At 31.3% G+C, this 12,230-nt stretch overlaps 1 protein-coding gene across 3 annotated transcripts in view; it reads left to right on the plus strand.

The window, feature by feature from the left end:
- Nucleotides 1–12,230, plus strand: part of CDK17 (cyclin dependent kinase 17) — a 90,864-nt gene that overhangs the window by 60,430 nt on the left and 18,204 nt on the right. For all 3 annotated transcript variants that reach the window (XM_081060920.1, XM_081060919.1, XM_081060921.1), the window contains 4 exons: nt 11–175; nt 1,733–1,866; nt 3,754–3,879; nt 12,171–12,227. In XM_081060920.1, coding sequence (XP_080917046.1) covers nt 11–175; nt 1,733–1,866; nt 3,754–3,879; nt 12,171–12,227 — 482 coding nt within the window. The remainder of the gene's footprint in view (nt 1–10; nt 176–1,732; nt 1,867–3,753; nt 3,880–12,170; nt 12,228–12,230) is intronic.

A 12,230-nucleotide genomic window follows, 5' to 3' on the forward strand; every position in this document is an offset into this window, starting at 1 on the left:
TGAACCACAGAGCCCATTGTGAAGAATGGCAGGCCTCCAACCTCTCATAGTATGCATTCCTTCCTCCACCAGTACACAGGGTCCTTCAAGAAGCCCCCATTGCGGAGACCGCATAGTGTTATTGGAGGAAGCCTTGGCTCCTTTATGGCAATGCCCAGAAATGGAAGCAGATTAGGTAATTTAATTATTTGTCTGTTTTTGTTTTTTTTTTTTAACTTTCTGACTGTAGGTTATGTACATAGCTACTAGGTTTTAGGTTTATGGAAGTCAGCCAGCCTTTATTGTATTATATTATCTGATTTGTCTTGTAAAAATCAGTTGGGAATAAGAAAGATGAAAGGTTCGAGAGAGGTAGTAGTGCTGTCACTGCAGAGGAGTAACACTTGAAAACTGTTCACCAGGAAGAAAACAAAACCCTTAAGAGATAGATGCAAGATTTCAAGATGTGGCAGCTTGAGATGGTGCTTAATTTAGAGTCATACCTTAGTAATGCCAGATTATCATCAGATGATAGCTCAGTACAATAATTAGTATATACTATTATCACCTGAGTTGTTGCTCTTATGTCACAATGTCATTTTTAATATCCAGGAAAAATGGATATCTGCAAGATTCTGTTTATTTCTCTGTTTTGTGTTATGGTTTTTAATTATAATGTTTTCTTTTTTAAATAATTTTGAACACAATTATTTTGTAGTCTTACGACATAATTATACTTACTGAAGTTTCAGAGGGCTTTATTCTGCTGCTTGCTTACTCTAGCTCTGGTAGATTATTTCCTCATGTGTTTTGTTAATTTGGGGAATATGAGCTTATCTATAGTGGAGTTTTTCTCTATGGGAAATGTATGTGCCCTTTACTATTGCCAGTGCTTTTGGTGTTATTTCTATTGTATGTGTATAGTCAAAGTACTATGTAATGTCGGATACATTTCTTCCCACTACATGTTAAATGATGTCATGTTGGTAGCTTGAAGTTTTCAAGGAGGAAGTATTTATCCCACAGAAATTGGAAAACTTTAGATTAGGGCTGGATTTACTGTTTTGTTAAGACCGGAGTTGACAAACTTTTTGTAAAGGACCAAATAGTAAATTTTTCAGGTGAGCCATATATGGTCTCTGTTGCATATTCTTCTTTTTAAAATAACAATTTAAAGATACAAAAACTATTTTTAGTTCAGGGGTCATACAAAAACAGGTTATGTTTGCTGACCCTTGGTCTAAGCTTTAAAGAAAATTTTAGAGAACATTCAGAGAACTAGCTCATTTGGTTGTAGATCCAATGGCACATTATTTAATACTAAACTAAATAAAAGGCAAAAGACAAGGTTTCTGTTTTAGCTCTACCTCTAAGCTGTGTGACCTCTGAAAGTCATTTAAACCTTTCAAGGTCTCAGTTCCCAGATCTGGAAAATGAGAGAACTGACTAAATCCTTATTGTTATTTCCTGTCTCTAATTTTATTATTCAATCTTGATAATAACTTGAGTGTTAGTTTTTTTCGTAATTTTTCATAATGTGAAGTATAAAAGGATTTCTTACTACTGTCATAAGACATTTGAATTATGTTTTGATCTATTTAACTGCATACCTTTGGTACCCAGAGTGTACAAGACTTTATGTCATGATTTTTTACATGTTGTCTGTCTACATCTTACCTGTAGTGTTAATAAGTTATGTGACATAGGGCATAATACATACCTTGTAAAATAAATGTCTCATTTTTTAATACAGATATTGTTCATGAAAATCTAAAAATGGGATCGGATGGTGAGAGCGACCAAGCTTCTGGGACATCATCTGATGAAGTCCAGTCACCTACAGGTGTTTGTCTTAGAAGTCGTATACACAGACGGATCTCAATGGAGGTAACCATTTACGAACTAGAAATATGACGGGGGGTGTGTGTGTGTGTGAATACACACACATAGGTATCAAATGCCTATTTGAAAATTTTCATGAAGGCAAATGAAACTTGTAAGAAAGTTGTTTCTTTGCATTAGTGAAGAGTAGTTTTGAGAATATTTCCTTTTTCTAGTTATGTACTATCCCAAGACAAGTATACATTAATTATATTTAAAATTTTGCAAAAACACTATGTAGGTTCTCTTTAAAGGAAACAGGAATTTTCAAAAATTCTGGAAATCAAAATAATATATTAGCAAAGTCTTTTTAGAAAATATGATTTTAATTCTGTTTTTGAGATTCATCTGTATACTTTATATTTTATTTTATAAATATTTCCAATTTCAAAAGGTATACATACAATAAGCACCAGCTTTTTTTTTTTTGCTTTACATTATAAATATGGGTATCATTTCTTTTATGGTTCATTATACCTACTAATGTCTGTAGCACATATAAGTTATTTCTTCACGTAAAAGAATGAAGAACTCATTTCCTTTTCTTTGTCAACGTTATGTATAACCTTGAGGACAGAAGTTGATTATGAATATTATCATTTCAGTATATACTGTAGATTAAAATAGTTTTCTCTAAAAAAATTGAGCGCGTTTTAAAATAAGAGTATTGTTAACTTTTTTCAGTGCTGTTGAGTTGAGATAATGATGATTAGGGTGTCTGTCCTGTTGGTTGATTGCATTTTCATAATGCAATAATAATAAAGATTGCTTCTGAATCAGTTAAGAAAAACAATAACAGTTTCTTAAGTGATTAATATTTTCATCTCTTAAGGTTAACTTGATATCTGTTTATATCACAATAATAAAAATAATATTTGTTTTTCTTTACCATATATTATTTTTTTATTATATGTTTAAGTTTTATTTACTATTAGGATCTATATCTAGACTTTCTCGTTCTTCCATTGAGCTGTATTATTTTCCCAAAGGTGACACACTCTTAATTTTATTCTTTTTATTGTATATTTTAATATCCAGAAAGACTGTTTTCTCATCATCCCCCCCACATACATATTCTGATTTATTTTAGAATGTTTTCTGCATATTTGTTTATTCTTCTAGATACATTTTAAATATTTTATTTTCTTCCAAGAATAATATCACTGTGATTTGCTGAGTTTATCTAAAATATAAAACTAATATAGGAAAACCATTATCTTTTCATTATTTCATCCTGTCTTTTGGGAACATGGTTATATTTTTATACTTAAGTCATATATCAAATATACAGTTCCTGTACCTCTCAGTTTTGTTTCATTGTTTGGTTACTATTACGAATAATAGGGATTTATTTTTATAGGATTTATGTTTCTTGGTGTCATAATATAAGCAAGATTCCCTTTCAAGTTTCTTCCAGTTCCAATTCTATAATTAAATGAAATAGAAATGCCTTTTACTTACTTCTTTCCATTGTCATAACAATAATAAAATATTTCAATTGCTGTGTTGCATACAAAATTATATAGTATCTACTTGGTTAGTTAATTTAAATCAATCACATTTTGTGGTAGTCTTTGTCTGTTGCTACTATATGATATAATAATATCAAGGTAAATTCCATGTCGAATTTACCAATGGAAGGAATTCAGAAATAAGTGGGTTGCAAAGTACCATTTCTGTAAAACTGCATTGTATACTTTGCTAAGAGTAAATATGTTTGCATTACATATTATATATAATCAATATAGATGATTTTGTAACTGTAATAAAACTTTACAGTTACTTATCACTAAGAAATAATGTATTAGAGCCCATGAATTCAAATGTCAAATGCCCTTTTTGTTCTATTTGCAGTTACCTACAAAACTGTTTTTTTCTTTTTCTTTTTTAAAGGATTTAAATAAGCGGTTATCACTTCCCGCAGATATCAGAATACCTGATGGGTATCTTGAAAAGTTCCAGATAAACAGTCCACCATTTGATCAACCAATGAGCCGAAGGTCTCGTAGAGCTTCCTTAGTAAGTTTCTGGTCTCCTACACCATCACATGTGCTTTGTTTGATTTTTTTGGGTATAAACATTTTATATTAAATTTTATATTTAATTTTTGATTAAATTTTATTACACTTCCTTCTGGATTTTATTGTTTTCCATTCTTAAGGGTTTAAAGATGCATATAAGAATAGGATTTAATAAGCTATGTTCTGTTTTATTTTTGGTAAGTTTTATTGATAAATGCTAGATGTACAGAATATGTCCTCTACATAGATATATACTAGGTCAACAGAAAAGCACATATACCATAATAGTATAGCTCAATGAATTTTTGCAGAGTTAACATATATAAGCAGTACCTAGATCAATAAACAAAAATTCCAAAAATCCAGAAACCCCTTCCTGCCACCTTTCTGTTTGCTTTCTACCCACTTCCTCAACTGTAGCCATTATCCCTACTTTCCAATGCTAAAGATTAGTTTTACTCATGTTTTCTACTGTTTTGATTATATTATGTTTATAGTATATTTAAATATCTGGAAAGACTTTAAAATCCACATTTACGTGCATGTTTTTATTTTAAAAATGCTTTTGCTATTCTTTTTCTGATTCTTATTTAAATTTTCAACTTTATGTAATTTTGAATATATACATTATTAAAATACATTTGATACAAATGTATAATAATGTGTATTCAAGTTTTTATATATATTATACAATATGTATCCCAATATGTGTAGAAGTGTACAATATGGTTTTTTTTTTTTGCAGTTAGCTTATGCTCAGTGTTATACTTGTGTTTTATCTAGGTTGTTTCATGTAATTATAGTTCATTTGTTCTTATTGTCACATAGTACTCCATTGTATGAGTATACTATACTTTATCCAGTCTTCTGTTGATGGGCATTTACATTTGGATTGTTTTAATTTTTGGCTATTACCAGATAGAGCTTCTGTCACCATTTCTGTACATATGTTTTTGTTAACATATGTAACCATTTCTGTTGGATGCGTACCTTGGATTGGAATTGTTGGATAAGATTATGTGCATATGTTCAGATTTCCTAGATACTGTCAAAACAGTTTCCAAAATGGTTGTACCAATTTACATTTTCTTCACCAGTACATGATAGTTCTAGTTGCTCTCTTTGCCAGTTTTTGATATTGTCCCTTTATAAAAAATTTTCACTTTTTTAGTGTTATCTCATTGTGGTTTTATTTTGCATTTTTCCAGTGACTAAGTTGAACACTTTTTTAAATGTTTGTTGGCCATTTAGATACTCTCAGGTCTATTGTCTTTTCTGTTGTGTTTTCTGTCTTTTTCTTATTGATTTGTGAGAATACTGTATAAAGGACCTTTGTCAGTTATAAGTCTTGCAAATATCTTCTAGTATGTATTAATAGTAATTGACCCATCAGTCGTTTTTGAAAGGTCAGCTTTTCATGTCACAGTGTCACCTTTGACATAAATTCAGGTGGCTGTATATGTGAGGATCTCTTTTGGATGGCTATAGTCCTGTAGCAGAGGTACATAAAAAGTGCTTTGAGACAAAGTGCTGAGATAGCAAATCAAATGTCTTTGCACATCACAGGCTTACAAAAGAGATACTGCTTCAGCTGGCTCTAGAATGATGGGTAGAAATTTGTCAGGTTGACAATGGGTGGAAGAGTGTTCTCAGCAGAGGAAACTTCATGCCCAGAGGCATGAATGTAAATATCATAACTGATATGAAGGGTAAATGTGGAATCAGGTTGAAGAATAGGGCTTAAACGGATAGGATGGATCCAGACTGTAAGAAGCGTGAGATGTCAGGCCAAGGAGTCTGGACTTCATCTCGAGTAACGGAAGGACCTCAGATGTTTTCATTTAAACAAGGGCTGACATGACATTTTTGTTTCGAATATTAGCTTCAGGGAAAGTATAAATGATGAAGTAGAAGGAGAGAGACTAGAGGCAGGAGATGAAGAATTTGTTCAAAGGAATTTGAACAATAAGAATTTGTTCAGAAATTAGGGATGATGTGGCAATCACGTGGACATGGAAAATAGGACACAGATCCTAGGGGCCACGTAGAGATAAAATAAGCAAGACCTGGTCCTCAGTTGGACTTTGTGTGTGAGGAAGGAACAATTGATGAGGATTCCTGGAGTGCTGGCAGTTGTTATATTTTCTTTTTATATACTATATCATGGAAAAATTTCTGTTTTGTGTTACGTATTCTAAAGGAAAAATTACTTTATGCTAAATATAACATGAACATATTGTTATTTAACATTCATCAATATAATATACAGTAAAGTAAAAATACCTTACTGTATATTGTATAAAATACACACCAATATAATACAGTAAGGTAAAAGTACCTTTTACTGTGTGTTGTATAAAAGTACCTTACTGTATATTATATAAAAGTAATGCCACCTTGATTTTGGTATAGATTTATCATTGTCATAGTTTTGCATCACTGCTTAAGACATTTTTATTCAGATAACTTTTTCATTTGATTACTGGTTAAGGTGTTCTTTGGCTATCAATTTTTATCAAAGATTGGTATTTAGGATACATTTTGGAGTTACTAAATGTTCAGCTTGGGACTAAAAGTATGATTTAATCACCATGTAATTCTTAAAGCTGTGTTTTAAGAGCTATATTTTTCAGTCTACATGAAATGAAAGAAAACAGTGCCCTCTAATGAATGTTAAGTGACTGGAGTTATTACTGTGGTTGGGTGTTCCTAGCCACTTACCTTGTTTTTTGATCTTGATGTAGCTTATAGATTTCAGATTAATCATGGCAGTTGCATTTTGGTTTCTATCAGTGTGTCCCTTTCATTATTCATCTATCTTATAAAGCATGATATCTTTTGAAATATGTTAGAAAATTATTCTTCAATACCCTAGGTTTATGTATAAAGGCTCTGGTTAGGGAATAAATGGAAAGGAGACGGGAAAAGAAAAGTATTCTTCACGTGTTAGAGTTCATGTTTCTATGAATAATATACGCTTTATCTAATAACAGTTTTTCAAGATAAAATTTTAGTTTTGTCTAAAAGTATAAAATTTTATGTTTTGTATTTTTGATAGCAATGTATAATAAAAGTAGTAAAAATAACAAATCCTTTGTTTGGATAGGAATCAAGAAACAAGTCGCAGAATTCATTTCTGGTGGAGAAAGACGCAATAGGGCAATTGGTTCTTCTATAAATTTATAATTGTCAACCTCAAATGGGCCCTCAGTGGACATTTGGCTACCCTACTGTCTTTGTCTGGTTAACTCTTCCCCTTTCACACTAGGCAGATAATCTCTTCTCCTACATGATAAGAGAGAAGCTATTAACCAGAAATCCCCTTATTTCCTGAAAAACAAACGTGCAAATATACCTACACCTGTTCTACCCACAACTCATTTTATTCTTTCCTTCTCTTAATATTGAGGAATTGTCCTCCCTATCCCATCTCCTCAGGGTGCTTAGAATATTTGTTATCCTTGTATACTCATGTATATTCATTCTCCTTTTAACTGAATCCTTCCAATTGACTTTTTATTTAAATGAACTTTTAATTTTATAATATCTTTAGATTTACAGAAAAATTTAAAAGATACTCTAGAGACTTCCCATTTACCACACACCCAGCTATCCCTCTTATTAACATTTTACATTACTTAGTACATTTGTTACAAGTCAGAAACCAACACTGGTACAATTAACTCAACTCCATACTTGATTCAAATTTCCCTAGTTTTTCATTAAGGTCCTTTCTTGTCCCAGGATCCTATCTAGGACACCACACTACATTTAGTTGTCATGTCTCATGTTAAAGGTATTGGTTATTGGATCGGCGAACTGCCATTTAATGTTCATTATGTCTGATAAGGAATAGAATATTCTAACTCTTAACATATTTAAACATTAGACTAGTGGGAATCCCATATGTGGATAGTCAAGTTTCCTAAGAGCATTGTTGCAATTACATTGATGGCATACCCAGTGGAAGATTTGTGAGACTATAATGGGCAATTTCAGTAAACTGAAAAATCTGTATATGGAAATTTGTCTCATCATATTGAAATTATAGGTTATGCATATTTTAAGAATCTTTCTTCCTTTACAAGTATTAGAGTCCTCATTCGTGACTTTACCAATATAGATCATACGTAGTCCTTTGTATTTCTAAGAGTAGATGAGAAAACAGGGTACCAAGTCCTGATTTCTTTCAGAAATAATACTGGGGGTCCCAAAAAAATGTATACACATGACTTGTATTCAACTTTTGTTATCAGTATATATGAGTATTACAATTTTAATAGTTTTTTCCTTTCTTAAAATGAGTATACATTTTTTTGGCGTCCTTTGTATATATATTATGGGATGTGAAAGTGAGGTTCAAAGTCTGCCCACAACTTAATTTACCTTTGGCATACCAATTACAGGATTAAGATAGTATCATGATGATGGTAGCAGCAGTTTTTCTAAGACAAAATGACCGAGTACAATAGAGATTCTCAATCTCTTTTCTGCTTCCCACATACCTAAGAACACATTTCTGTCAGTAACGGTAACTTGGTCATTCTCACAGGAGGTAAATTAGTGTTTGAAAAAAATCTCCCTTTGTTCCCAGTGTTTCTTATATACATGTTGACTTTTAGAATGGCATCTACACAATTTCTGTGCATACTTCATGTGTTTTGAAGCACAATTAGAATTATATTACCAGTATTTTAATACATCATTACAACTGTAATACAGTGATTGTGTTGCTAGAGTCAAAGTAATCAAGAAATCTCCCATAATGCTTGATACCACTTATAAGTTGTGCTGAATTATAGGAAGGCTATTATTATAAATCATAATTTATTTAAAAAAATTTTTTATGTGTTTATGCTGGTAAGAGCCATCTGAACAGGAATTTGCTTGGAGCTTCCAAAAAGCAAAGTATTCTCTTGGAGAAACGAAGTATCAGAAAAAATCATCTTCATATGTTGGGAAAGCAGAACTAAGTGTTTTTTTTCTATTATGATAAAATATAGAGCTTATCATTCCATTCCTTTAGCTATTATTTCTGTTTTTATGAAACTTAAAATTTTCTAAAATAATCTAATTTGGAACTCAGTCTAGATTGTGAACTGATGAAAGCAGGAATCGTATCGCCTTTTTTCACTGTATCCCCAGTACCTAGCACTGTGCCTAGTACATGGTAAATAAATGAGCTGTGTCCTCTGTCCTCTGAATAATTTCTGTAGGAGAGTATGTCAGCAAGCTAGTCATTATATTTATTATTAATCTTGTCATGTTCAGCAGATAAAAATACAAGCAAAATTTTCTAAAAATCCCATTTAAAGACTCAGTAATATTTGGATGCAATTATTAAATCCTTAAGGTTGGAAATTATTAAAATGAATGGTGAGGGGAATGGCCTTGGACAGAAGTGAGCCATCCTCCCAGAATGTTGGCATTTTGAATAAAACTGCTTTTCTTTCCACTATAAAAAAAGAGAGAGAGAGAGAAAAGAATGGAGAAATAGATATGCTTTACTCTTTGAATTAGATTCTGACAATTTACTAGTAAAATTGCGTTTTGCCTGAATTCTCTGCCTTCCTGCATGGGTGGAATTTAGTTACGCTGTTTATAGATCAATAATTAAAATTTAAATTTAACTTCAGTGGGTGGCCGGTTAGCTCAGTTGGTTAGAGTGTGGTGCTAATAACACCCAGGTTGCCAGTTCGATCCCCTCATGGGCCACTGTGCGTTGCGACCTCCTTTAAAAAAAAAAAAATTTAACTTTACAATTATAATACAGTATTTACTTTCTTTTTTAAAAGCAGACTTTCAGCGTATTGTAATGATCTCACTAAATCTCATTCTCTGAAAAGTGACTCTATAATGTTAATTTTTTATGCATCCCTTAGTTTATTCCTTATATGTTTTATATGATAACAGTAATCTATAATATTTTTATCTTTACAGTCTTGAATTTGTGGTCTACTTATACATACTTTAAAGTAAACCTCAGAATTTTTGTCATAGCCACTATTGGACCAAAGTGTATTTGATGTTTTAAGGGAGTGCTAGGGTTTATTCACTTAAAATAGAATGAATAAGTTAATATTCCAACAACTGATAAGAAAAAGTTTCTAGCTTGCAGTCATATTTTTCTATGTGCTTCTCATTGTTATGGATGATGACATTTTATTGTTTATTTTTCAGACACATTCACAGTTTTTGTTTATATTAGTTTCCATCTATTCTCAGTATAGTTTTTTTCTTATATAAAATATATAACACACGAGTTAAAATTCATGGCAAAAATGCAATAGTTCCATATTTGTGAATTTAAACACCTGAATTCCAGAAATAGGTGTAAGAAAATAAAGACGGTCTCTGTCATAGTTTGTGCGACCTTGGCAATTAGCCTTTTTTAAAAAAAGTTATTTAAGATCATATGTAAATAGACTGTAAAAAAATCATACATAAACTAAAAGATGATTGAGAATCAGGCTTTCACGTACTACTAGATAGTGGGCTGTTTGCCACATTTTCCATATTAAAGTTAAACTATTTGTATTTGGAAAGTTGTCTGTTGTAATTTTACTTTATTCTGCATCGTTGTTGATAATAGAATGCAAGGACTGAATAGCTCTGAGTAATATACAAGCCAATACATGGGTAGATGTTGTATAGTGCCTCCAAAATTTCTTTTTAATAAAAAGAAAAAAATTTAAACACTATATATAGAAAAAAAATCATAAGGAGTGCAAAAAGAAGCAACTTTTCAGTCATTTAATAATATCACCCGTGAACAAAGTTATTAGTTTACCAAAATTGCATTAAGTACTGTTGGACATGCAGTTCTCATGGCTTTTAAACATGATACATATCACTGTAACAAAAGGATAAAAACAGTTCCTTTAAGGGGCCTCTGCTACTTTTGGCCTTTTGACTTTAGGCAGTTTATCCTATTCAAAGTGTGGTAAGTGATGTTCAAATTGTCAAATTTTATTCAGTACCTCCAGAATTTGACTAAAACATACATTTAATGATCCAGCATAATTGATACACTTTTGAGACCTGAGGTTATATGGAAGAACATTATTTGCTTTCACTGGCTATTTATTTAAGGGTATTAGCACCACTCTGAGGGGCAATTTTCTTTTTTTTTTTTTTACATTATTATTTCCTTTTCCACTATCTACAAGGGGTACTAGAAAATAATTTTAAGAAAATTCTCATTTTCCTCTTCTGCTTGTTAACTTTTTTCCTATTTTTGCTTTTCCAGTCCCGAAATTTCCATCTGTCTCTTTTTTCCCCCCTACATCTTTTGTGTTAGGGTTTTCTGTGTTTTTTTTTTTAGCTTTTAAATATTGGGTTTTCATTATGTTTGGATGCATTCCATTTACCTCATTAATTGACTCCATACAAAATAGGCAAACAAGTTCAAGGTTTCAAAGCGATGGTTTTGAGAACTCACTTTTGAAGCCTTTCTGTTTTTTTTTTTTTTTGGCTAGATTTAGACTTAAATTGCTTCTTCTGTGTCAGTTATTTCCTGATCCATAATAGAGTGTGGCTTGCAGTTGTCTTTTTCATTATATTTTGGTTGGAAAACTGAAACAAATAGTATTTTGTTCCTTGAAGGCATTCCTAGGGAACTCAAAGATTAGTGAAGGAAAATAGATAGGAAAATTGTTTATTTTGCAGTTCCATTAAAAAGAAAATCATGTATTTTTTTTAGTTTGTAAAAGATTTATTTGTTTATTTGAGGTATAGAAAACAACATAATGATTACACATTTATATACCTCACAAAGTGATAACCCCAATAAGTCTATTACCCATCTGACACCATACATAGTTATTACAATATTATTGGCTATTCCCTATGCTGTACTTTATATCCCCACGACTATTTTTTTAAATCATTGTTGACGTTCAGTATTATTTTATATTAATTTCAGGTGTGCAGCGTAGTAGTTTTACAGTTATATAATTAATGAAAATATCCCCCCCAATAAGTCTAGTACTCATTTGACACTACACATATCATGTTATCTTTTACAAAATTCTTTAGTGTCTTAAAATGTCTGTGGTATCTTAAAATCTCAGGGTCTTAAAACAACTTTTTCATAGCACGATGTTTACTAATCTATATAAAAGATGAGTTGACAGTTTTAATTGTGAACTTTGATATTTTTGAACCTTTGACTATTCCAACATCAGGTATATTTTAAAACTTGACAGATGTTCAACAACTATAATCAATTTTTTCTAAGAGATGAATTGAAATATTAAGAATACTAAATTTATGATTGTTTGCTTTCAGTCAGAAATTGGGTTTGGGAAAATGGAAACCTACATTAAATTGGAAAAGCTTGGAGAGGTA

This window comes from Rhinolophus hipposideros, assembly GCF_964194185.1.
Source record: "Rhinolophus hipposideros genome assembly, chromosome: 9".
In the NCBI taxonomy this organism is placed as follows: domain Eukaryota; kingdom Metazoa; phylum Chordata; class Mammalia; order Chiroptera; family Rhinolophidae; genus Rhinolophus; species Rhinolophus hipposideros.